This window comes from Melospiza georgiana, chromosome 2, assembly GCF_028018845.1.
Source record: "Melospiza georgiana isolate bMelGeo1 chromosome 2, bMelGeo1.pri, whole genome shotgun sequence".
In the NCBI taxonomy this organism is placed as follows: domain Eukaryota; kingdom Metazoa; phylum Chordata; class Aves; order Passeriformes; family Passerellidae; genus Melospiza; species Melospiza georgiana.
In genome coordinates, this window is record NC_080431.1 from 800037 (window position 1) to 827489 (window position 27453).

Here is a 27453-nt window from a genome sequence, read left to right on the forward strand (position 1 = left end):
GCAGACGGGAACTGGAATTAAAATGGGCTGGGATGAGCTGTGCTTGCTGAAAGACGGATGGACAAAAAAATCTTAGCTGGGGCCAGCAAACAACCTGCTCGGGGTTACAAAATAATCTGTACGATCCTCCCGGGGAAGGAAAACAAAGTGCAGAGCAAGCGTGCAATTTGGGAGATTCCAAAAAGAAAGGGATCTCCTCCTCTCCCACCTTCCCACACCATCTCCAGCTGCTTACAGGCTGGCACGCAGCGGCTGTGTCACTGGAAAGGGATGCTCTGGTCACTGGAAAGAGAAAGGGGTGCTCCAGCCTCCCAGACAACAATTTGCAGCCAAACAATGGCTGCTGTTGACTTCAAAGCCCCGGTTAAACACTGCCAGTATCGAGGCACAGCAATCCCAGGAGTTAACACTACACTTGAGCCAAAGCACTTCAAAACAACAGCACTCCCTGCTCATCCTTCCCCTTTCTTCTCCCAGATGGCCCTTTGTTCGCAGCCCCTCACAGCAAGACCTTCCTGCCCCCTCCCAGGAGATCAGGGCTGCCCTCACCTCCCTCCTCCTCTCCCCCTCCCCAGCTCTCCAGCAACCCCAAGGAAGAGCTGGCTCCAAACTTTGCTCTTGGCTTTAAAATAGCGCTGCAAATTAAAAATAAACATAAAATAAAAATAAATAAAAGTGCTCTAGGAAGAGCTCTCTGTGGGGAGGGCAGGGCTTGACCACACTGAGGCTTCTGGGTGACCACACCTAGAGCAGGAGATATGGCTTTGGGCACAGCACAGGAGAGGCAGGCCAGTTCCAAAGCTCTGGTTTCCCATTTCCCTGCTGATGAAGCACATGGAGACGAGTTTATGAGTTTATGAGTTCCTGCAACAATCCAGAGAGAAGAGGATCTGTGGCCCAGGCAGCTGAGGAGGGAGCAGGAACAGGCCTTCCCAGACATTTTCCCTGTGAAAGGCTGTGAGAAAGCTCAGAGAAAGACTGAAAACAGTTCTTAGCCGAACTTGCTGCACCTCTTGCTAGGAAAATGTGGAATGTGTTACGGAGATTGGTTTACCAAAGGGTGGTGGTGTTTTGGTTTGTTGATCAGTGAAGTCAAAGCTGTATTGGACAGGCTGGAAGGGGTTATGGGTTCCTTAAGAATATAGTACAAAGATAGCATAGAAGAATAAAGGAATGGTTCAGCCTTCTGCATCATGGAGTCAGTGCTAATCACATCTGTGTCACGGAGACGCCTGAGGAGACAAATGGTGCCCCCAACGTGATGTAATTATCACCCCTTTATGGAGTTGCTCAACAACCCAGAGCACCCACCTGGGCACACCCCTGCCCCTCTCAGTGACACCCAGAGCGCCCACCCGGGCACACCCCTGTCCCTCTCAGTGACACCCAGAGCACCCACCCGGGCACACCCCTGTCCCTCTCAGTGACACCCAGAGCGCCCACCTGGGCACACCCCTGTCCCTCTCAGTGACACCCAGAGCACCCACCCGGGCACACCCCTGTCCCTCCCAGTGACACCCAGAGCACCCACCTGGGCACAGCCCTGCCCCTCTCAGTGACACCCAGAGTGCCCACCTGGGCACACCCCTGTCCCTCTCAGTGACACCTAGAGCACCCACCTGGGCACAGCCCTGCCCCTCTCAGTGACACCCCTGCCCCTCTCAGAGACACCCAGAACACCCACCTGGGCACACCCCTGCCCCTCTCAGTGACACCCAGAGCACCCACCTGGGCACACCCCTGTCCCTCTCAGTGACACCCAGAGCACACACCTGGGCACAGCCCTGCCCCTCTCAGTGACACCCAGAGTGCCCACCCGGGCACACCCCTGCCCGCCATCCCCGTACCTTTCAGCGACACCCAGTAGTGCTTCCACTTCCTGCGCGTGGCCGACTCCACCTTCTTGTTCTTCTTGTGCACCAGGAAGTTTTTGACGGCCAGGGCCCCGGCCTTGCGCACGGTGCCCTGCGCGGCGCTCAGCAGGATGTCGGACTGCCCGGGCGAGCTGAGCGTGCCGCTGCTCTGCTCGTCGCTCAGCGCCGAGCCCGCCTCCTCCAGCTGCTCGCTGTTGGCCGTGCTCATCTCCAGCTCGCGGCGGAAGTTCTCGTAGACGCCCTGGCGCAGCCCGTCGCCGCCCGCCGAGCTGCTGCCGCTGTCGCTGCCCACGAAGGCGCGCCCGGCGGGCGGCGAGTAGCTGGCCGTGGTGGCGTTGGAGCGCCGCGACAGCAGCTCCGTGTCTGTGGCGGCGCCCTCGATGCCGCTGTCCGTGAACTCGCTGCCCTCGCCCGCGTTCACGTCCTGCGAGGGACAGAGACACGCGGTGAGGGGACAGCTCAGCCAAGAGCCTGGGTGTGACTGTGTTCACAGGGGTCCGAGGATAAGGGAAGAGACGAGGACCTCACTCCATGTGTCAGAAGGCTTGATTTGTTATTTTATGATATATATTATATTGAAACTATACGAAAAGAATAGAAGAAAGGATTTCATCAGCAGGCCAACTAAGAGTAGAAAAAGAAGAAATGAATAACAAAGGCTTGTGGCTTGGACAGAGAGTCTGAGCCAGCTGACTGTGATTGGCCATTAATTAGAAACAATCACAGATCTACCTGTTGCATTCCACAGCAGCAGCAGATAACCATTGTTTACATTTTGTTCCTGAGGCCTCTCAGCTTCTCAAGAGGAAAAATCCTAAGGAAAGGATTTTTCAGAAAACGTCATGGCTACACCTGGGTGCACCATGGTTTTTCTCACCTCCATTTTTTCTGGCGATGGAAATCCCTTGTCTCTTGTCCCTAAGGCAAACAACTGGAGGAAAAGGTGGCAAACAGGCACTGTACACCTCAGAGAGAAGGGTGAAGCTGCCTCATGCATTTCCCTCCAGTTTCACTGTGTTTTCAACATTTAACATCTCACAGCTCCAGGGCTGTACGCCAGTAAATATATAAGTAATTGTAATGGAGTTAATCACTTAAAATCACACTTTGTTAAAAACATATAAACTAAAAAACACACAAAATAAAAAATCTTTTTCTCCTTAGACCCTAAGCATGCGTGTATGTCACATCCAGCCTAACAATGACACCTGACTGCTGCAGGGAGCCCCTGCAGGTCCACACTTTGCCCTTGGGGCATCAAAGGCAAGATTCCTCCTTTCTGGAGACAAACAGCTGGAGGAAGAGGCATGGTATATTTCCAAAAGGTGGAGGCAGAGCTTCCAGCACAGGTTAGCAAAGACCAGTCCCACGTGCATCGCTCCAGGTGGTGCCTCCACAGCCTTGGCAATTTGGAATCTGAGATGCAGCATCATCTGTTTACATTAAGCCAAGTTAACAGTGCTAAAGGTTTTGCAAAGGGAGAACATATGGTAGCAAAAACTGGCAGCGTTGAGAAAAGCAGCGCCCAACCCACGCGTTTTGAGGAGAAAACATTGATATTGTGCATTCACACCTACAGATGAAGATACATCTCAGACACCCCAAGGCCGACCTTTGAGAATTATGTAACCAAAAAGGCTCTGGTTGTTTTTTCCTTCCTGACAGGTTAATGTGGCTGAGATTACTTCTGTTCTCATCACAAACTGTAATGATGGGCCATGTGATATTCCCCATCAAATCCCACAGACCCTTCCTGGTCCCCAAGAACTCGCAGTGCAAGGATCAGAAGAGACAAGAATACAGCCAGTTTGAGCAAGACAGGAGAAAACCTCACTGAATTGGGGTTTTGAAGGCTGAGACTCAGCTGGGCCCTGCTACAAGGCTAGTCCCCAGGGGGATGCCCACCACCACCTCGGTATTTACAGGCATCTGTGGCAGATTTCAGAGGACAAACAAAGGCCAAGCTCTGTAAATATTTTAGGTATTTGGGCAAAGAGGATGCAAAGAAGCGAAAAGTATGGCCAAAACCAACAGGAATTTCAACCTCTACCTCTCCTGCAAGAGCAGCTAGCTCTTGATTCACAAGTTAAAAAAAAATTTAAAAAGATGAGTTTCTGAGAAGAGGTAGCAGAATGGAGTATTTATTTTGAGAGAAAACAAGCTTCCAGATGTTGGTTCAAGCACCAGTTTTCTTTGTATCCCAGAGCAGCTCTGTGCAAACAAAGAGAGCCTCCAGCAGCTCTGTGTGAACCCATCCTCCTGCGGAGCGGGGAGAGCTGAGGGGCAGGGCAGGGCTGACTGAGTTTCCAGGCATTAATTTGCAATGGATGGGCCCGTTCTCTACAAACACCGCTCCCCAGGGGACACGTGGAGTCCAGCTGGAAGAACAAGCACTTCCTTCCCTGCTCAATGAGCGCAGCTCTGCTGGCCCAGCTGGTTACTGGATGCAGCCAGGCTGCTCCGGCCAGGCCAGGGCTGCTCTGCTGCTCCAGTGCGAATGAGCTGAGCAGGGTTCCTGGAAGCACAGCCCTGTCCCCACCCAGAGCAGCTTCCACAGCCACACGTGCATCCAGCGCACTTGGTTTTGGGAAGCCAGCTACCTTCACACTGACAGGCAACAGGTTTAGATTGGATTTTGGGAAGGGATTGTTCCCTGTGAGGGTGGGCAGAGCAGCTGTGGCTGCCCCTGGATCCCTGGCAGTGCCCAAGGCCAGGCTGGACAGAGCTTGCAGCAGCCTGGGACAATGGAAGGTGTCCCTGCCATGGCAGGGGTGGCACTGGATGAGCTTTGAAGTCTCTTCCGCCCAAATAATCCTATCATTCCATCATTCTATGCTCTACAAAAAGTATAGTTAGTTCCAAAAGCTTAGCTGAGACAACTTAGCATATCTGATCCTCTAGTTAAAATAAGTTGATTTGAGAAAACAACTACTAGAATAGACCACCAACTTGAGAGAGACAGGATTTGTAAGGCTACAACCTATTCAGACGACCTTGGTGAGACATTGTTTAAACTGCCTCAGTTTCCCTGCCAATAAATGAGGCTTATACTCTGTAACTAATGTATGAGCATATCAGCTTATAAAAACAAGTAACTTACAAAAAAACCTCAGGGATGGAGCACTCAGAGTAAATACATTTGTTATACTTGCCCGTAAGGTTAAACTGTAGCACAATTTGCAAAGATCTCCACGACCTTAACCACAACGCAAGCGACAGGCTGGACTCGAAAGAACTTTTCAGTGCAAGGCTACAGCCCGGCTCCCTGCACTGCCCTTTCCACTCCTCAAGACCCCTTACCAAAGCCTTGTGGGCAGCAGAAGGGTCTGAGCAGACACAGGTGGGAGCAGAGATGCTCAGAGCTGCCAGCGCTGCTCTGCTCTATGAAATGCGGTGTGGAGGGAGCCTTGAGAGGAGATCCGGGCTGGGCTTAGGAGGGGATCCCTGGCACGGCCCAAGGGCTTGGAGGAGCAGCACCATGGGTGTCCATGGGTGTCCCTGAGGTGCCCAGGGGCTGTGGAAGGAGGCTGAGCACACAGTGCTGAAGGGAAACAGGAGGGAGAGGTGCCCAGTGCACAGACATCAGCCCTGGAACCAGGACCACAGCCGGGCTGAATGGGGCCATTGTCACCACCACGGCCACGTGCCAGCAGCATCCCAGTGCAATGAGGTGGAATGAGTTATCACAGCCCCATCAAGTGCAGGGAGCAGCTCAACCGCTGAACCAAGTGGGTAAATAAAGCGCTGCTGCAAGCATTAGCTACCCACTTAAACACAGGCTTGTTTCTCCACATCAACACGGGGGTTCAGGCAAAACAAGCAAAACAAGGCAGTGGGGAATAGAGCTGTAATGCAGAAACTACATCAGGCTAATGTACCTGGTGCTGTAGCTCTGGCATATGCTCACATGGTACTCACACCTCTGCATGTCTGCTGCAGCCATAGCTGGTAAATAATTCTAGCTGAATTTAAAAGATAAACAGAAAAAGAAACTCTTTGCTTTAGGAAAAATGTCTACATCCAGCTAGCAAAAATCAGGGGAGGAGCTTTGGGACAGGTTCCAAGTGTCCCCATGTTGAACATACCTGGTGCTGGCCTCTGCTGGAAGAAAGCACGGGATGGGACAAGCCTTGCCCAGCTCTGGCTCATGACTGGGCACACTCTGGGTGCCTGCAGGAGCTGCAGTTCCACCACAGAAACTGTCACAGCCTGGGTGAATCACCTCCTCCTGCCCCACCAGCAGCACTGATCCATGGGCATTGGGGCTGCTTTAGTAGGAAAAATCTTACTTCCATAAATACAAGCTGTTCCTCATGGTTCAAACTCCTTTCTGAATGAAGCATTACATTAAGAGCCCAGCTGGGTGGGGGTTTTCCTGGGAAGGGGCTCCCTCCAAGCCAGTGCCTGTCCTTTGTTCCCTGTCCTGTTGAGCAAGAGAGCAATCAGTTGCTCACACTCAGCAAGAGGGATTGCACACAACCTGTCTGGCTGCTCCTGAGGCAAGCACCGCGGAATACATTTCAAATGGGCCAGCAGCCTGATGGTTTGCATGCTTTTATCTGACTGCTGTCCCTTTGAAGCTCCTCTCTGGAGAAAGATTGGCCTGATAAGTGCTTTTCCCTTCTTTTCAGTACTGACTCTGCCATCATTTGATGGTCAAGGCATGGCTTGCTGCAAATCCAAATTGAATCCTTTCTCCACAGTCACTCGAGAAGCAAAGATAAATCATAAATCATGACATGAAACCTGAGTGGCAGAAATGCTTTGATTCCTACTTCTCTGCACTGGGGCAGCAGCTCTTGAGATGTCTGCAAGAGTTAAAATTTTTAAAAAGTTAAATTTAGAAAAAAAAAATAAACAAATCCTTCCATGTGTGATTAAAAGCTGCTCAGGGTAATTTAATAAGCAAGCAGGTTCGGGTCACGGGTCTCTGAAATCAAATTTGCTCCTGACAAAAAGGGACTGGCCCAGACCTCCAGATACTCCTCCTGGCAATGAACTGCAGCCTTGTGATGAAAGGATGAGTCACAGCCACAGGTGTCTGGGCAGTAATGCCTGGGAAAGTCTCAGGGCTAAGCTGTCACCTCGGCTCTAGGCACCAGGCTTGGCAGCACTTCTGGCTCGCTGATGCCCCAGATGTTTCCCAGCCAATGTGTGGCAAAAAGATCATCCCTGTGCTTCCCCAAGGAACCTGCCTTTGTTACCCTGGGCGCCCTAAAGGCAAATCCTGGACACACAGGGACTCCTGCAGCCCTGGAGCTGTCAGACATGAAATGTGGAAAATTAAACTGCCCCCACCAGCTCCTCCCTGGCTTTTGAGGGGGGCTAAATCCACAATTCCATGAAGGAGAATCCAGCCCTAAACCCCTGTTGCAGTGTGGTCCCTGCTGGCAGCTCCTGACACCTGCACGGTTCTGAGGTGAGTTCCCACCTTCCACACCCTCAGTTCTCAGGTGCTGCAGCGTTCAATGCCTCTGTTCCCAAAAGAGGAACCCCAAATTCACCCTGCTCTCAGTTCTCAGGTGCTGCAGCGTTCAATGCCTCTGTTCCCAAAGCAGGAATCCCCAAATTCACCCTGCTCTCAGTTCTCAGGTGCTGCAGTGTTCAATGCCTCTGTTCCCAAAAGAGGAACCCCAAATTCACCCTGCTCTCAGTTCTCAGGTGCTGCAGTGTTCAATGCCACTGTTCCTAAGGGAGGAACCCCAAATTCACCCTGCTCTCAGTTCTCAGGTGCTGCAGTGTTCAATGCCTCTGTTCCCAAAAGACACACTGAGGAACCCCCAAATTCACCCTGCTCTCAGTTCTCAGGTGCTGCAGTGTTCAATGCCTCTGTTCCTAAGGGAGCAACCCCAAATTCACCCTGCCCTCAGTTCTCGGGTGCTGCAGCGTTCAATGCCTCTGTTCCCAAAGCAGGAACCCCAAATTCACCCTGCCCTCAGTTCTCAGGTGCTGCAGCATTCAATGCCTCTGTTCCCAAAAGAGGAACCCCCAAATTCACCCTGCCCTCAGTTCTCGGGTGCTGCAGCGTTCAATGCCTCTGTTCCCAAAGGACACACTGAGGAACCCCCAAATTCACCCTGCCCTCAGTTCTCAGGTGCTGCAGTGTTCAATGCCTCTGTTCCCAAAGCAGGAACCCCAAATTCACCCTGCCCTCAGTTCTCGGGTGCTGCAGCGTTCAATGCCTCTGTTCCTAAAGGATACACCCAGGAACCCCCAAATTCACCCTGCCCTCAGTTCCTGGGTGCTGCAGTGTTCAATGCCTCTGTTCCCAAAGAACACACCCAGGAACCCCCAAATTCACCCTGCTCTCATCCCAGGACCACCCAGCTGAAGGAGTTTCCAGAGGAGCTGAGTTAGCCACGAACTAATAAAAGCAGCCAAACTGCGCTCGAGTTAAACCAAGGGCAGCGTGCCATCAAAATCCTCCCAGTTAAATTAAAACACAGGGTTGGGTTACTTCGTGTTTGCTGGAGCCAAGAAGAGGAATTCCTCCTGAGAGGGTAGAAATGGGGGACAGCTGCGAGAACAGCAGCTTGAAACCCAAACACATCACCTGTGAGGAGCTCACCTCAACAAGCACAGGCTGCAGGAGGCAGGGAAATAATGCCTGTCGTCAGGGAGGAGAACCAGGCACCCCATCACACACTGCAAAGGAGCATTTACACGGGAAGGAGCCCTCCTGCAAATTGCACCCGTGTAAGTGAGCACAGCCCAGCAAACAAGCAGCTGGGGCAACTGGCTGTGATTTCTAAGTGCAAAATGCTTGGAAGTAAGAGCATGCAGGGTGTAGAGCTTCCCAGAGAATACAGCTATTGCCAATGTTGTTATATACACTTCAGATGTATGAATGACAAAGTCCTACTGTTTAAAAAAACACGCCTGAGTGGAGCTAGATCAAATATCAGGGCTGGTGATTTGATTTCCCTTGGCCTCCGGCCGAGAGAGAGGGAAGAAAAACAAATTAAGGTCTTTGAAAAAGTATCAAAATATTTGCCAGCAAGACCAAAACACCAATTTTCACATGCTCCTTTCCCTGACAAGGCTGGGGCAGCGCTGTGTGCTCTGAAGGGAGTGACCATTTGCTTTGAACTATCCCGACTAGGAAATACCTGACCTAATCTCCTCCATCTGGGTGACAGGGCAGGAAAGACCTCTCTGAGTCTGCCTCTGAAGCTCTCTGATCCAGCCTTCCTCACCGAATCCACTTCCAGTCAGCCAGGCCATAAACAGCTCGTTGGGTCCGGGCATTCCAGGGCTGTGGCCGGGAACCAAGATGTGGACTCCTGAGCAGCCTGCCTTGCTGCAAGCCTGGGCTGCCCCAAAAAAGAATGGTTTCTGTTTCCCCCAGCCTGTTCCCAGCCCTTCCTTGCCCGGGGGCCTGGGCTGAAGGCAGAGATATTTGGTTTTTCAGGCTGGTTTGCCCGGAGGCTCAGCAGGTGACCAGTGGAGCCCTGCTCCTCAGTGGGATCCAACTGAGCCAAACAGCCCCATTCCCAGCTTTTGGGGATTGGGAACGTGGCCTGGGCTACACTGAGCCCTTGGGAACCATCTCTGAAAGGGGCTGGAATCAGTGAGCCCCAGAGTGCAGCTGCCAAGCAGCAGCACCCTGCTCTTAGCCACCCACTAACCTGTGTGCCAGCAAGCACCACTGAATTGGTGCAACTCTGTCTTTAGTTCCTTCCTCCGTTCCATCTGGAGTCAGACAGCTCAGATTGAAGGTCCATCTGACTGGGAATCACACCTGGGCTGGAAACAGCCATGTTTTCCAGGCTACAGGCAGCATTCCTTGAGGGGAGCAGAGCTCCAGCTGCTGGAGATGCTCTGCTGGAAAAGCCATGGCTGAGGAGGCTGGAAGAGCAGGCTGGAAGGCCACAAGTGCTCTGCAGAGAGTGAACAGGATGCAGGGGAAGCCAGAAGCAGAAAATGATTTCAGAGAAGAGAATCCATGGGGGACAGGTCAGCCCGAGAGCCTTGGATGCATTCCTTGCACAGGAAGGCTCCAATCTCTAACCTGCTGGATTTGGGGAAAACGCCCTGAGGGAAAACTCCATACTCCATCTCTTCCTTTCCCTGAGCAGTTATTTGGGGAACGAGGTATTGGGCTGGATGGTGCTTCCTATGTAGCCCTTTTCCATTTTGGGGTTATATCCTCAAAGCCACAAAATGATTTCAGGAAAAAGTTCTTTTACACAACTTAAAAGCAAGTGTCAGCTCTCTGGAGTTTAGCCATCCTACAGAACATAATGGAACACTGTAACCAGTTACGAAATTCCCTGAGACAGTAAAAAAATAATATCAGCTGGAAAGATTGTCTCATTTAGACTGGTTTCCCTGTACATCCTGATCTAATTCCCACAAACCCCCTTGGTTTCATCTCCTGCATAATCTGCAAAAATTTTAATGTAGGACTTTTTTTTTTTAAGGTTTGAGATCCCAAATTCCTGCAGGCTACCTAGAGAGGCCTAAAAATAGTAATAAATGTGAAAATTGGACAAAAGGGGATTTACCACGCCAAGGACACAGCCTGGGGCTGGCGCTGAAGCTTCCACATGAGTCAGGCAGGAATTTGTTCCTTCTCCCCACTCAGCTTCACAAGGAATATGGAATAAGGAGGTGGAAGGGGCACAAAACCATACCTCAAGGTTTTCATCCCTTAATTCACAGAATCACAGAAGGGCTGGGTTGGAAGGACCTTAAATCCCATCTCATTCCACCCCTTGCCATGGCAGGGACACCCTTCACTGTCCCGGGTTGGTCCAAACTGGCCTTGCACACTGTCAGGGATCCAGGGGCAGCCACAGTTTCTCTGGGAAGTTCCCTCCTTGAAAAGTCAATCAGGGCTCACAACAGCAGGCGGGCGTGGGGCACATTTGTCCCTGAACGTCTACCAGGAGGAGGAGGATGAGGAGGAGGCAGTCTCCTGCAGGCAGACGTTTAGCTGCCCCAGGACACAACAGGGCTGCTAAATAAAATCTGGATCCCACAAAAGAGGCTGCGGGATCCTGGGGATCGCACACCCACAGTCAGAACAAGCTGTATCCGAGCCCGTATTCCCGGAGAAAAGGGTGCAAATGGCAGCCAATGAAGGCCTTCCCACCTACACCGGCTCGGCTCCAAAAGCCAAAGCGATCCCAGCAGGGCTCCCCGGGAAGCCTGGCTCGGCAGAGCTGAGCCCTCAAAGGCACAGTGCTGGGAAAAGCAGAACTGCTGCGTGGGAGCCCCTGAGCCACCCTGGGAGCGCTCATCACTTGTGCACACTGAACAGAACTGGCTCTCCACGGGGAAAAGCTCCCTCCCTTACTGGAGAGGGACTCCCACCGTTCAGCTGAAGGTTTAAATTTGGATGGGGAGACATTTTCCTCCCCGGTTTTGGTGTGTTGTGTTTTTCACTTCAATGTAAACCACGTACTTGTGAAGAACCCGTGGATAAGGCATTAGAACAAAACACGTCCAGCCGTGATTCTGGCACCTTCCTTCTGGGATGCACTTCTCCAGAACAGCTAGTGAGAACCTGCAGCAAATTTAACTTACAGGAACCATGATGGTGCTCATGAGCATGCAATGGAATGATGGCTGGACCTGGGAATCAAACACCAGAGCACAAGGCTGTGCTCTCAGACCCTTCTTCAGGAACTAAACCAGTCAAAAGTCAGCCACCAGTGATCATCAGGCCCTTCCAGCACCAGGGCAGCTGAGACCAAAGAAACAGGCAGATATCCCAGCTACAGCTTTCCAAAAAGTGGGAAAAAAAACCCCACAAACCACAGGCAAACACAGCCCCAAAGTCCTGTGAGGACTGACAGCAGGGATCTGAGCAGAAACTTCACTCCTGGCTAGGAGAACCCATTAGGTGACTCCATGGAGCAGTGACACCTCACTGGCCCTGAAGCCAAGAGGGAAACGGTGTCCAACACCCCATTACACTTGGCCCTGGGGCACCTTTGTGTGGTGGCCTCATGGCCCTAAGATTTACCAATGATTTTGTGGGATTGGGATGGGGGAGGCAGTTTAAAAGGCTGGCCAAAACACACATTTACAGCAGGAAGTGTTTTCCAGCACGAGGACACACACGGCAGGCACCGGGGCAATGGGGTCATCAGGAGTGTAAAGATAAAAGTGCTCAAAGACTGGGAGGGCAGAGGGAAACAAAACTGCCCCAAAGGTGCCCAGTGCCAGCTGGCACAGGCCAGCAGAGTGCCAAGGAGCACAGTAAGGGCAGGGCAGTGACACAGCCTCACTCACACCAGCAGCGCCAAGGAAAGAGGAGCAAAGGGTGAGACTGCTGCCTGGGGACCTGCTGCAGACACAGACTGGTCATTCCCTCCCCTCACTCCATCCAAAGCCACCTCACCAGGCTCACCAAGGACTCCTTTCACTTTGTGTGCAAATCTGGACTTCATTTCTGCCTTTTCAAACACATAATGGCAGTCATTTCCCTAAGCTTGCTCAGGCTAGGCTGGGGCTGCCATGACTTCATTTCTGACAACTATCTTATACTTACAGGATGCTGCTGGGATTAAAGACTTGGGAGGAGGAATTCTGACCTTTGCAAAGCTTTAATTTTGTTGAATTTATCCATGGTAATAATCACTGCTAAGACTCCTTACAGCCATCATCTCCTGTCTCGGGAGATCCATCCAGTGAAACCAGCCCCACGAAATAATTTCCCTGGGTATGGCTGAGGCCTCACAAAATACTACTTAAATTCCAGACTTTCACTACATGCCTCAGAGGAATCTTCTGAATGCCAGCATAGGCACCAAGAAGAGAAACAAATGCTTGGCTGTTCATCACTGACTCTATTCTCTTTTTCCTTAAATACCCTCGAAAGCAGGCTGCACCCAACAATCTTCAGGAAAGCTGTTAGCTCCAAGGCTGCCAAAACCCTTTTTTTTCCTTCTTGTTCTCTAGGTTTTTATCCTGCCCTGGCACACCAAAGGCTTTTCACCTCGGAGAGCAAAGAACTGATTTTGAAGAACAAAGCTGCTGTTGTGAGCTGCTGCAGCATCTGTTTCAGCATGCCAGTTTTATATTTAGCAGCAGCCCGTGTCCCCAGATCAAGCATGGCCAGGGAGTCCCTGAGCAGCCCCATCCCAGCACGAGTCTGGGCAGGGTTTGGAACTCCTTCCTGCCCCTGTCTACAACTAACCTGCCAGCAGAACCACTGCCTGCAGCCTGGGGCAGGAACTCCCTCAGGCAGGACAGGGAAAAGCATGGAAAAACGTAAGAAAGGCCCAAAATTACAGGCCTGGTGTCTGGAGTGCAGGAAGCACACCTGACAGCCAAGCTTCTCTTGACTCTCTGCTGTCCCTGGCTCAGAGAAGCAGCATCTTCTCCACACATCTCCATGCCCCATCATTTCTCACTTTACAGCAGGCCTGGCAGTGCCAGTGCTGTTTCAGGGAGATGTTTTGCACAGACACTAACATCAGCTAATTAGAAGAGTGAAATTTCAGCCCAGGGAGGGTCTAGCACGGAGGGGAAACACTGACAGGTTTTTTCTTTGCCTCCAGCCACGAGTGCAGGCAGGGGAGGGCGACAAGGCAGGGAGGGCAGAGTGGGGGACAGCTCTGCAGAGGAGTGATCAGCTTTGGCAGCTACCTTGGAAAAAAAGGAACCGTCAGCACTGCAAAACACGCAGGGAAATCTTCTGCTGGCAAATGCACATTTCCCCTTCTCAGAGGCAGTGAAGAGTGCAAAAGGTCCAAGGAGAGCTGCAGATCAAGGAGGGACAGTGATGGAACAGAGCCAGCCCTGGAGACTGACTAGTTCTGGAAGCATCTCTCTGCTCGGAAAGGGAGTGTTGAAGGAAACCCAGAAAACCTTCCTCTATAGGCCCAGCCCAGCAAATGCCAAAGCACAGCAGAAAACGGCCTTACCTGGGTGGTTTTCGCCCTTCTGCCTTGCATGCTGCTGCTATGGCTCATCTGAGGGTTGGAGGCCCCTTCGGAGAGGCAGTGGGACTTCCTGCAGGGCAGCGTGTTGTAGTTGCTGTAGGAGGAGGGCGCGTCCTCGGCGCCCACCGAGGCCATCTTATGGGCGCCCAGCTCGGGCATGTCGGACACCAGGCTCCGGCAGTACCCTCCGAAGGCGTTTCGGGGCCCCCCGTTGATGGTGGCCCCGGGGGTTTTGGGGGAGTACAGGTCACTCATGGAGTTGGCCCGCTGGCAGGCCACCAGGGGCTGGGGGCTGCCGCCCGCCTCGGGGCCGCGCGCCGCCTCGGCCTCCTTCTCCTCGGCCAGGCCCAGGATCTCCTCGTTGCTGGTCAGGTGCTCCTGGCTGAGGTCGGAGAGCGAGAACTCCAGGCTGTCCTCGCGCCAGATGTCGGCCGACTTGGAGCGCTTCTTCTTGAAGGCGGCGGCGTCGGCGAAGGCGGCCCCGTTGGCGGCGTAGCGCAGCGCCCGCGCGTCGGCCTCGGCCAGGAAGGGCGGCTCGTCGCCGTAGAGCCGGCTCTCCTCCGAGTCGGGCACGCTGTGCACGGAGGCGGCCGTCAGCGCCGTGCTGCTGTCCACGCTGGGCGTCACCGACGAGTCCGTGTGGTAGGAGACGGGCCGCAGCGCCATGTCCACGCGCTCGGCCCACGTGGCGCTGCCGAAGTCCTCCAGGCGCGCCTCGGCGGCGGCGAAGGGCTCCAGGCCGTTCTCGGCCAGCGACTGCGGGATGCTGGGCGTGCTGCTGGAGCGCGTGCTCACCTCGGAGCCGCGGTGGTGCGCCGCCTTGCCCGACGAGGCGTGGCGCGCCCGGCGCGAGGCCTTGCCCGAGAGGCGCAGCGAGCGCGACGTGTGCTTGCGGCCCAGCGCCGGCTGCTTGTCCCCGTACAGGGCCTGCTCCACGCTCTGGCTCTCCGCGTTGCCCATGGCGTCACGGTCTGCAAGGGACACAGCGTTAGGGGAGGGAGGCACGCGGACACCCCGATGCACCAACAACTCGTTTTTAATTTAATTAATTACCCAGCCCGTCCCAAAACCCACGCCGCAGATTCTCGCGGGGACTGCCCTAACTGCGGCGATAATCCCACAGATTAATTAATGACAGGAGCCAGCGGCTGCACCAGCAAACCTAGAAATGCAGTTAAATCAGAAGGTAGCAAACAGCCACGCAAACTTGTGCAAACCAAGAGTGCAGAAGAGCGAAGGACTGAACCCTGCAGCTCGGTGTGAACTGGAACCAGTTTAGCACCACAGTGCCATCTCAGCTCTGTGCGCATTCACCCGACCCTCAGCATCAGCGCCGCCATTCCAGCCAACAGACTCAAAAAATCAACAGCTCTTGTTTATCTGCAGGTAACAGATGCTGAAAAGGAGAGCCATGTACACCTTTAGCTGAGATTTCACCTTTTTTTGGCTAGGAACTGCAAAGCAAAGCACCAAACAGCAAAGTACAAACCCACCCGTTTGGCAGCGAGCTAATGACAGGTTTGATTTCTGGAACAAAAAAACTGTGCAACATTAGGCAGGTACCGAGAGTCCCCCACAAGAAAGCCATATTATGAAAAATAAATTAGCATGAGTGACTCAGACTAGACAAAAATAACCTCTCCTTCCCACTCCCTCAGAAGCAGATAAGCAGATCTGAGCTCTTTGATCTGAGCTGGAACGCAGGGACGGGGTTGGTGTCCCCAGCCCCAGCCTCCTGCATTATTCAGCTGTGCATGTCCCGCCGTGGAACAGGTTTCCCATCCAGGAGGTGGGAGTGATGATCTGATTCAACCTTGGGAAACACTTTGAGGTCTGTGATCTCATTCAACAAATGTCAGAAATATTTTATCAGTAGTATTGGGTCCTTCCCCTCTGGCCTGATGGCAAGAAGAAGAAGAAAAGTAAATGGCAAAGTTCAAAATTAAATCCTGAATTACACACGAGACAACTACATAGAGAAAAGTAGTCCATCAGTCTTGAAAAGAAATTCCAAGACAAAACTTCTTTGTTTTGAGGCATTTCCGTCAGTTTTGGTTGAAAATAAAAACCTGTCCTGACAGTAAAATAATCTGGAGTCTTTAATTTCTTGGGGCAATTTCCTCTCCCTTGCCAGGATGCTGGTGGGTACTGACCCAGATGCTGGCAGAGTGAATGCAACCACCCATTTCCCCTCACTACCTGTATACACACAATTGCTGCTGCACAGAACTGAAGGAGCCCCACATAAACACACGGAAAGTGAGGAACTGATGGCACCAAACAATGGGACAGCACGGCAGAACTGAGCTCTGCACTGACACTTCTGACCACAGCAGGAGGACTGTGCCTCTGCTTCTCTGCTCAGCAAAGCTCCTCATGGCTGAGGCTAGAAGTCTGTTCAGTGCTGGAGCAACAGACAACACCATCAATATCTGGGCATTTCTGCACTGAACATAAATACAATTGCAGGTGAAATAAACTACAGCAGGAAATGCCCTACATCTACAGAAATGAATGGCAGAACTCCCTTTGGCTGACATGACTTGTTTAGATAAATAAAAGCACTGAATAAAGGGCAGGTTTAAATCTTAAAACAAAAAAGAAAAAGACAGCTTTATCAATCCCTAGACAAGGGTTCATTATCTCCCAAGAGCTACAGCTCTTTGATACAGCCTGAAAAACCCTCAGCCAGCTTTTGGCTATTGAACATTTTAAAGCACAAAACCTGCATCTTTTCTTCTGCAGGTATCTAAAACAAGCCCTCAGTGCTCCCACCCCACAAAAGAAACCCTCTCAGGGCAATGCTTTCCTGCTTTGGCTCCTGCTGACCACACTTCCATCTGGGGGGATTTTCCACCCTTTATCCCCAGCCATCCCTCCCTTCTCCAGCCACCCCTTACTCCTCACCCTAAGGAGAATGAGCAGTTTTTAAAGTCCTCTGGAAACCTGCAATGGTTCTTTACCTTCCAAGCACACCAGGCAAGATTTCCCCAAGCCAGACAAGCAACAGGAGCACAAGTGGGCTCGGTGAGGAAAGGAGCAGCAGCTCAGGCTGCATCCCAGAGGAAATAACACTCTCCTGGAAAGAAGGAGGGAAGTCTTCTCTCCACAGAAGGAATGCTCAGGGAGTGATTTCACACAATGAAGTATCTGCTAGAGACTGGCAAGAAGTGTCAGACTTCAAAGCAAAGAGCCGACCCTTTTTCAATTCAGTGGATTGTTGCTTTGGGTGAGGAGTCTGCAAATCCACAAACGGCTGTCAGTGAGCCCACAGCTCACCCCTGCACCCTGGCAAGGCCCTGCCTGATCCCACTGAACTCCCAAACGCTGCCCAGCGCCTGCATGACATGCAAGACAGTGCCATCCCCAGGTTTGTCACCGTGCCCTGGCAGGACACAGCTTGGGTGGGACAGTCAACTCCACCCGGTCAGGCTGAGGGGCTCCTCAGAAAGGGACACCCCCAAATCCTGCCTTGTCACCCCATTTCTGCCTCCCTCCTGCACGGCGGGCTGGGCATTCCCACCAGCTCCCTGAACCAAATCGAGTGCTCGTGCAGCAGAGTCCACTGAAACAGCAGAAAATAAATCTGGGGGGAAAGAAAAACCAACAAAATGAAAACCTTAAAAAGCTTCTTAGTTAATTCTGCTGAGCTAGTTGGCCTGGCACGTGCCAGAGGCAGCACAAGGGTGTCTGTCTGGGGACACAGAGGGGACAGGAGGGGACAATGGCTCTGGAGAGTGACACCTCCCCGCTTTTGGCAGCAGGGAGCCGAGAGGTGAGCTCGGGCAGGTGTGGAAGGCAGCCCTGAGAGGGGAACTGGCCCTGCACAGACTCCAGCATCCCCAGAGCAGAGCTGGGCAGGGCAGGGGAGCCCCAGCCTCCCCCTCCCACGGGCCACAGCAGACACCCTGGGGCAACAGCGGCTCAGAGTGCTCGGCTGCGACTGCCAGATGCTGCCTGTCTGTGCCTTAACTGCATTTAGCACACTCCGTGAAAAAAATCTGTATCAAATTAAGAAAATGAGTAATGTTAATGGGAGCTGCACGCAAGCGCTGCTAGGACAAAGGCTCCCCTTGTTAGCTCGGCTGCCAAACGCACAGGCCACCACTAAAGAGCCACCAAGGTACCACCAGGATGTGACACAGATGCAGTGTGACACATCTGCATGCTTTGGACGGGCCTGTGGTGGTGGGAGCAATCTGCTGTGAGTGACCCTGAACCTCGCAGGGGCTGCGAGCACGGCTGGCTGGGTGTTTCCAGCTGAAAACGCTGATTCATCAGAACCCAAACTTTTTGTGGGAACAGAGGGCCCCTGACGAAATCTCTCGTCCTCTCTCTGGGAGGGAGAGGCTTGAGAAGCAAAGCAGGGAGGCAGGCACATCTCCTGAAGAGGCACCAGCGCCCTGCCCTGACTCAGGCGCTCACCGAGGATGCAGATTTGTATCTGCAGCCCCAGCCAGGCAAACGAGGGGTGGCAGCTCTGCCTCCACATCCCCAAGAGGCGGCCTGACCATCCATCCCCAGAAATCCTGCTCCTTCCTGGAAAAACGTCAGAAACTTCAACAAAGCCACCTTCAAGCCAGCTTGCACATCAAGAGACAGGACAGAAGGCTGAGACATGCTTTTTGAGAGCTCAAACTTCAGATTGACATCAAGACTAGGCTGGCAGCAGGGAAAGCATGAATTCTGCAGGAAAACCAGTGTTCCCTAGACTGGGTATGTGGGAAAAGCAGCCTGACCTCCAGCTGAACTGCTGAGGTTTTGCTGGATGACTCTTACATGAAACGGTTACACATAAATTATCACATTCTAGATGACCACTGATGATGGCCCACTCAGAGAACACAATTTCCTTTTAAAACAGTAATTCTCCTTCCTCTTCCCCTGCTCCGATATTAAATGATTTCTTAAAATAATTACAAAACCAGAATACTCATTTCAATTAAACCTATGTTACTAACCCCTGAACCCACAAAGGGTTGGACCACTAGACTCCAGGAGCATATCTGAAAAATACTAAATTTCCAACCAAATTTGAAGCACCTCACAAGACAACAGATTGCAAATTTAAAATTAGATTCTAGTGGGAGGCCCTGGTGACAAATCTGTATTTTTCTCCTGGAGCGTAGCTCGAAGGCTGTGAGAACCAGAACAATGATCAAATCCACAGCGGGCAGTGAGCCTACAGAAATAAACTTCTGCTAAAATCTGCCAGCCAACAACAAAGATTTCCACTGAACTCACCAGAACCACATAGAAAAACGTACAAGACTAATAACCGAGTGTGAACACACACATTTTCTTGTAATTAAAATGTGCTTTTTCAAAAGGGCAACAGAGAGGCTGAAATTCCACAGAAAGCCTTGCAGTTTCTCAGAAACTCCAGCGGCGTATTTCATTGTTTTCACATCAGAACCTCTTCACCAGCCACTCCTTTTTTGTGAGCCGCTCTCACACGTGTTAAAGCACGGGATGGACTCCAGAAAGACTCCTGTATTTCACTGTTTTCACATCAGAACCTCTTAACCAGACACTTATTTTTGTGAGCCGCTCTCAGAAATGTTAAAGCATGGGATGGACTCCAGAAAGACCCCATATTTGATTGTTTTCACATCAGAACCCCTTAACCAGCCACTTCTTTTTTGTGAGCCGCTCTCACACGTGTTAAAGCACGGGATGGACTCCAGAAAGACCCCATATTTCATTGTTTTCACATCAGAACCCTTTAACCAGCCACTTCTTTTTTGTGAGTCGCTCTCATACGTGTTAAAGCATGGGATGGACTCCAGAAAAACCCTTGTATTTCATTGTTTTCACATCAGAACCTCTTAACCAGCCACTTCTTTTTTGTGAGCTGCTCTCACACATGCTAGAGCACAGGATGGACTCCAGAAAGACCCCATATTTGATTGTTTTCACATCAGAACCTCTTCACCAGCCACTTCTTTTTTGTGAGCTGCTCTCACAAGTGCTAAAGCACGGGATGGACTCCAGAAAGACCCCATATTTGATTGTTTTCACATCAGAACCCCTTAACCAACCACTCCTTTTTGTGAGCCGCTCTCACACGTGCTAAAGCATGGGATGGACTCCAGAAAGACCCTTGTATTTCATTGTTTTCACATCAGAACCTCTTAACCAACCACTCCTTTTTGTGAGCTGCTCTCACACGTGTTAAAGCACGGGATGGACTCCAGAAAGACCCCATATTTGATTGTTTTCACATCAGAACCCCTTAACCAACCACTCCTTTTTGTGAGCTGCTCTCACATGTGCTAAAGCACGGGATGGACTCCAGAAAGACCCTTGTATTTCACTGTTTTCACATTAGAACCCCTTAACCAACCACTCCTTTTTGTGAGCCGCTCTCACAAGTGCTAAAGCATGGGATGGACTCCAGAAAGACCCAGCTCAAGCAAGAGGAGGAGGGAGGGAGGGAGGGCTGGCACCCTTGGAAAGCCCAGCCCAGCAGCCAGCCATGCAGCTCATCCCTCACCCTCCCAGCAGCCCAGAGGCCAGCAGAGCCCTGCAGAAACACGAGGGAGGCACTTGTACCTTCCGAGGCAGTCCCGGTATCCAGCGCAACCTTCCCCCAGAGAGCTGTGGCATTGAGAGGCACAGAATTGCAAGTGACCCCAAAGGGAGCGGTTACTGGGGCTGCAGAAGCTGTCAGCACCTGCCACTCAGCGACTCCATCGCTCCCGCCTCAGAGTCTATGCCCACATGCCAAAAACCTGGGGAGAAAGGGGAGAGAAACAAATCAGACAGAGCAGGGTTAGCAGGGAGGGCTGGACAGAGCATCTTCTGCAGGGGGCTGTCATCAGCCCTTACCTAAGGAGCACTGGGCAAAATTCAGATGGTGCGAGCTGATGGTGGCAGAATAAATGGAAAACCCAGTCAAGCGCCACCAGCCATGGGCCACGGAGAGCTCCTCTTCCCAATCAAAATCCCCCAGGCTTTAACCTTGCCTTGCTGAGGCCGCTCTGTCTGAGCTCAGGGCCAAACCCACACCTGCACGTGAGGGTGAGCACCAAGAGAGGCACCTTCCAGCAGAGCAGGCTGAGTTCTGGCAGCAAGGGGAGCCCAGCCACACAGGAGGGCTCACAGGAGGCTTCCCTGCAGGCTGTCCCACTCATGGAAAGGGAGGTTTGCCAGGCAGGGATTTCACTGCCATTTGGGGCAGAGCATTTACAGCTGGCTTTGTGAGCAAGGGTTCTCAGGATAGTTGTGCTCACAAAAGCACAGATACAAGAGATCAATCTGTGCTCACCTAGACCTGAGACAATCCTTAGGACAGTCCTTCAGTCAGCCACTGAGCTCATGTGGGCACCAAATCCCAGCCCTTTCCAGGCCTGGTACCACTGGTGAGCATCCTTGCAAGGCCTGGCAGAGGCTGAGTGCTTTCCCAATCCAGCTCTCACCCAACTCAACCTTCTCCCAGCCAGGCACCAGCACTAAAACATCACCTAAACACTGCACACAAACTCAGGAGAGTTACAAACTTCTCCACAGGTCCCCAGGAGCAAAAACCTGGGGAGGGATTACTGCTGCCCTTCATGTTCTTGGAGCTGCTTGGTGGGGAAAGTGTGATCCTCACTCTTGGCTGGATTCTCAAAGGAGATGAGAGTCACTGGCTCTTTTTAAAATTAAAAATGTTCTCGTTTTCCTTCTCTTCCTTCATGTTCCCTTCTTTGCTCCCTACCTCCCCCTCTTCCCCCAAGCTGTTGGTAGAGATCTGAAAAGCAGTTCATGAATTGCTCAGGAGCTGGCAGAAATTAATAAAACGAAGCTCATTTATATTGAAATGGACTCATTATCATGCCAGCTGCCAATGATTTCCAAGAGGGGAATCTTGCTGACAAAAAAGGTCCTAGAGGCAGGAGGCTCCCCACCTGCACCCACCACACAGGGAGCAGCCCTGCCACGAGCACTCCTCACCTCCAGAAAGGGAATTGGGACCATCTCTGCTCAGATCTGCCTGCTGCTACTGCCCCAAAAAACCTGCCCAAAAGAGGAGCAGAGCAAACACAGCCCAGCATTCTGTCAGATCTTCCAGCCTGACATGGCTTTGGAAGAGTCTGTAACTAAAATGGGCTCCAAAGTGACATCCTTTGCCATGAACAGGCGAGTTCTGGGCACCAAGCTCCTCCAGAAAACAAGGATTTATCATTATCCATCAACTCTTTCCTGAAAAGTTTTGCTCCAATTAACTTTTCCACCTCAGACAGTCTGTCCTAAATTAAAGCAATTCGTACTTTTCAAAAAGAACATTTGTTTCTCATACTTTGTCTGACATTAACATGCACTGGAACGGTCCTCAGTGTCCTGGCTCATTCCAACAGCCCAGGCTCTGCCACAGCAGAATTTCTGGAGATCTCCAGCAAAGCCTCCCTTCCAGCAAGGTCCTGGAAGGTCCAACAGGGCAAAACGCGATTCCCAGGAGGAAGGGCTGAAGCAAACATGAGCACAGCCCCATCACTTCCTTCCCAGCACAGAGCCCTTTCTGGACACAGGTGCTCCAGGGATGCTAGCCAAGGGAAAAGCTGACCAGTGACCACCAGTTTGTTCTCAGGGGAGACGGGCATTGTAAACATCAACATGTGGAACAACTGATCTGATTTAAAAAAATCAAATAAAGCTTTTCCAACTTCCACACTGGAGACAGAACATCCCTGTCAGCACTGAGTGCTGCTGATGCTCAGACACGTCCCTGGTGTGTGTGAGCCAGCCCTGCACACGTCAGAGCAGCTCCCGTGCTCTGGAGGCTGCAGGCAGCACAGCTGTATTTACTGCACAGCCACAGAACAGCTCCAAATCCAGGCCAAGGGCTTCCCACAGGGCTGCCAAGCCTGGCTGGGAGCACGGGAAACCTCCACGCATGGACTGAACACGGAGAGGGGAGCAGAACAGAGTGAAGGAGCACCTTGTTGTGCCTCACATCTGCTGCCTGGGATTCCAGGTACAGCACAGAGCTCTGGCTGCCAGGGGCTGCAGCAGTCTGCAGCGCCAAGGGTCTGGAGAAAAACCCAGCACACCTGCTTTCTGTGTGCTTGACAGCATGGACAGGATGAAAAACGTGGAAACCGTAGCTTTCTAAGAGCCTCTTTTCCAAAGCACAACCCTTCCTTTCCAGAATGAAACAAAATCACTATGCAAATACATCCCCTTGTCCAGTGAACAGGAAAAGTTGGCGAGAAGGACGACAGCTCTCTTTCAGTTCTATTTTTACTTTTTCATTTTATGAGGCATTGCTTTTGTCAGACTTCAAATGCAATCAGTTGTTTAAGTAAATCTTGATGCAGTTTGGAGAAGCCCTTGGTAACTCCACCATCAAGCAGGATGTGCACACAGAGACAGGAGCAGTAAGCACTCCATAGAGAAACCATTCAATATCCATCAGCAGCTCTGGGCTGAGTTCCCCACACCCATGACCCCAGTTTCACACCACTGTAACTCCAGTGCTCAATCCCATCTCCTGAAATGGACAATCAGGCCCTTGCTCTGTGACTGGAGGCCACATTCTGTTGGTTAATAGCCAGTTAGTTAATATGAATTGCTGCTGAGACCAGCCCAGCCAATGCCCTGCCCTGAGACCACAGTAAAGGCTCTCCTGTGCTCCAGGGCTCTGCCTCTCCCCATCCCATGTCCCTGGGCTGCCCTCTGCAAAGCAAAACCCACAGGAGAGGGCACATAAAATATCCTCAGCTGGAAGGGACCCACAGGGATCAGAGTCCAGCTCCTGGCCCTGCACAGACACCCTGACAAGCCTCCAAACCCCTCACCATCCTCGTGTCCCTCCTTTGGATGCTCTTCAATAACTTCAGATCCTTCTCAAAATGTGGTGCCCAAAGCTGCCCCCATGCCCTGAGGTGAGGCTGCACCAGTGCTGGACCCGTGGATGGATGGATGGATAAGAGACTTGTCTATGCCCAGATCTTGGTTCACAAATACAATTCCAAAATGCTCCAAGCTTCCCCACTCTCCATCTAGACACTGAGCCCCGAGACCAACTTCAGAGCATTGCAGAAGCTGGTTGACTTTTAAAGCAGCAAAAATAAATGACAAACGTGCTCCTCACTGTGTTTTCTTTCTGTGACATTTAAAATGCCATAGAAGCCTTTTGTTTGTGAGAAAAATTAATTTCAAACCGAGCGCTGCCCGTGAGAAAAATGAATTTCAAGCCAAGCACGGCTTATAGTACCTGTTGAGGAGAGTGGCTGCTCCTGAAGCTGGAGTGTGAAGGCAGTGACCATGCAGGCAGGTCAGGGATCCATCCATCCATCCATCCATCCATCCATCCATCCATCCATCCATCCATCCATCCCCAGGAGTGGGCTGGAGGAGCTCCAGCTGCACAACCCCTCTCAAGTGTCTCGCTAGCACTCACCCTCCGTGTCTGTCACGGCTGCCAGAACAATGCTGGTGATGCTCCAGATGAAGAGGAGGGCAAGGAAAAATAAACCCACACTCCCTTTGAGCTGAGCTCCTGAAGGGGAAGGTGTGGGCAGCCCTGCTCCTCCAGCTGCAGCACCACCCCTACGACAATTCCCAAGGCAGGGAAGAGAAGGCAAGAGGAGGAGGGAGGAAGGTTTGTGTTTGAGAGACCTTAAACCTCCACAGAGGCAACAGCCAGCCATCCCCAAATCCAGCCAAAGGAACAGAACCAGGAGCACAGCACTGAGAAAGCACCGTGGCAATAAATTAATGAAAGAGCAGAGCAGGTAGCCCAAGGGAAAGCCCCCTCTCCAGGGTTTCTCTATTTATAGAGGGGATGTGAATAATTGACACCGCCGTGGGTTTGTTTTTCAATCATTTTTACAACTATCTGAGCATGTTTTAACTCTTTCTCCTTCCCTTCCCTTTTATTTTTAATGGTGGGAAAATCCCCCTTTGTAGCCTGGGGGGAATCTGCAAGGTTTTACACGTTTCCAGCAAAGGGCAGAGCAGGGGAAGGATTCTAATTTCAGATCATCAGACATAAGCAAATCTATGGGAAGCCACGAGGGCAACTCCCTGGAGCCTGTGGGGCAGCCTGAGCCCAGCCAGGAGGGAGCTGCAGGGAAGGAGGAGCCCCCTTGGCCTCCATGGAGCCTCTGAGGACCGTGTGCACATTTATATGAGACTTGAAAAACGAAAAGAATTCCCAAAATGCAGCTGAAATAAAAAAGAAGGTGTGGCTTGTTTATTTACCTTTAGGTTCTGTGTTATTGTTATTGCACTTAGCTCAAAAAGGGCTTTCTGCTTGTGCCAAATGAGCCCAGAACTGCTGATACACGGCAAGGGTGGGACGTGCCAAATGCACTCAAGGGATTGAGAAGGAACAAGAAAATGTTCAGAGCTCCAAACGGATCTGGGGGAGCTCTCCCTGTACAGCCAAGGAGTGGGACCTTGCACAGAAGAACCAGCCAGCACCACAGGCTCCAGCAATAAAACCTGAAACCCTTGGCTTGAGTGCCCGACCAGACAGGATGTGAAGGATTAAAATGGTGCGGAAAAAAATTCAGGGCAATAATTGTGGTAGGGGGAATTGCAGAGGAAGTGCTTGCTGTATCTCCTCACTGAAGCACTGAGGTAACTAATCTGATTTTCAAGCAATGCCAAAGACCTCACACAGATCATTAAGATGGTGCCTGAGATATGAAGTATCTAATTTTAGATACCCTGACTTAAGTACTAGGGAGGGATTCCAGAAGAAAAACCGGTGTGAAATACAACTCGGGCAGATCAGCAGAGCTCTCCCTTCCTGCTGGTGTCAAACACAGGCAGATCAGAAGAGCTTTTCTCCCTTTCTGCTCTCTCTCTCTGAGGAGGGTGAGGAACCTCACTGAGCACCAGAGCTGTGTAAGCTTCCTCAAGCACTGCTTCAGAGTCAGGAGAAAGGACAGCAGAATAACTTCCATAATGAGGAAAAGGACTGGAGCAAAGGATGTCCTTAGCAGATGACAGCATGCCTTGCACAAGTTTTGGCACCAGGATCTGTCTGTCTGTGAGCTCCTGGTGAAATCAGCGCTGCTCAGGACTCATCCTGCACTAAAACTGCACTGGGGTGGGGAGGCCAGCACTGCAGGGAGGGCTGGATTCCTGCTGCCAGGCTGCCCAGGGCTCCCTTCCCTCTGGGAACAGTGTCCAGCACAGCCACATCCCACTGGGAAAGGGTATGGGGTGACCAAGGAGGAAAGCAGTGTCCAGAACCAGCAGAAAGCATGCACTGAACATCCTAAACTTCCCAAAACCAGTTATTATTGCCTGGCATGGCAGTGCAGCATGGACAGGTGGGGCAGGGACAAGGGAAGGTGCTGACACAGTGCCCAGGTGGCTGCTGAGCTCGCCTCCTGATACCAGCCCCAGCAGGGATGCAAAGCTGGGCTGCTCAGGACCCGCCTGGCACTGCCAAGGGTGAAGGAGACACTCAGGTTTTACCTGGCAGAACCTGATGGCTCCAGCTGATCTGGGCTGACTGGTTCCAGTCACAGCTCTCCCACCCCCAGGGAGGCACACACACCTCCAGGGCCACATGCCTGCGTGGTGCTCCTTTAATAAAGAGGGGACAGAACCCATAAGGGATGGAAACCCCAGAATAAGACACCCTCAGGGCTCAGAGGGTGAGCCCCCACCCTGGGAAGGATGGGATCAGCAAATGCTCTGCAGAGGAAAAGCAGAAGTACCAAAAGCCAGGCTAAGGCAGCTCGGGGGGGAAAGCTGATCCCCATCAGCTCTGAGTGTGGCCTCCAACTCAAATGAAGGCTTTGCCTCCTTTTCCAGGGAGGGCATGGTGGGAGAGGCATGTGAATCACCACATCTGAGGTTATCAGGAGCAAAATCCAGAGCCTGAAACGTGCCAGTCAGCAGCAGCTTTCAATCTGCATCCCAAACCCATGAGAGCAGCAACCACAGGGCTGTGGGAAGGAATTTTTACATTAAAACCTGTGGATCAGGATCCTGCCTGGGAGTGCAGAACAAGCGATCCCAGCAGTGATGTGTCCATCTGTCTGTCCATGGGCTGCAAGGCTGGGGAGCACAGCTGGGAGATGGAACAGGGAATGACACAGGAAAAATGGGAATTAGTTTCTGCCTGCTGCTCCTGATCACTCCCTGCAGGAAGATGACCCATTTTCCAGAGGGGAAAGGCAGAAGACACCTTTCCAGGAAACTGCTAGCGCAGCTGAGGATGACAAAAAGTGGCACAGGAATTATGATCTGCATAAGAAACTTTGCACAGAGGTTGTGCTGAGGAGAGAATTACCTCATCAAGCCTTTTCATGTTTTCAGCGCAGACACATAAAAATGAAATGTGCGGGTGACTTGTGCTGAGGACACAAGGCTGGGAAGAGTCAGAGCACAGCACAGACCTCGTGTCTCACACTGATCCCAGAGGACCATGAGCGCCCTGGCTGTGAGAGAAATGCCAGGAAAAGCAAATGTAAATCAAAGGGTGCACCAGGCAGGACTTGCCAGGCACAAACAGCAGTGCCTGATGCTGCACAAGACACTGACATCATCTGGGACGTACAATCCTCATCATGGCCAAGGTTAGCACAGAGCAGACACCTTCAGCAGAAGTGAAGCTTCACTCAGGAGTTCAGAACAAAGCTGGTGTCAAACGGAGCACAGGCAGAGAGGAGCTGAGCAGCCCCACTGCATGCAGCTGGGGCGCAGGGGCTGAACCCTGCCCTGGAGCCCTC

The 27453-nt window shown here is 51.9% G+C and overlaps 1 protein-coding gene across 5 annotated transcripts in view; it reads right to left on the bottom strand.

The window, feature by feature from the left end:
* Positions 1–27453, bottom strand: part of TIAM1 (TIAM Rac1 associated GEF 1) — a 144282-nt gene that overhangs the window by 55752 nt on the left and 61077 nt on the right. For 2 of the 5 annotated variants that reach the window (XM_058019145.1, XM_058019146.1), the window contains 3 exons: positions 20327–20505; positions 13754–14742; positions 1848–2298 (listed from right to left, as the gene is read on the bottom strand). In XM_058019145.1, the coding sequence (XP_057875128.1) occupies positions 1848–2298; positions 13754–14731 (1429 nt within the window). In that variant the 5' untranslated portion in view covers positions 14732–14742; positions 20327–20505. Of the gene's footprint in view, positions 1–1847; positions 2299–13753; positions 14743–20326; positions 20506–23972; positions 24016–27453 lie in introns of those variants that run through there. The other 3 variants (XM_058019148.1, XM_058019144.1, XM_058019147.1) reach the window with 2 other exon arrangements.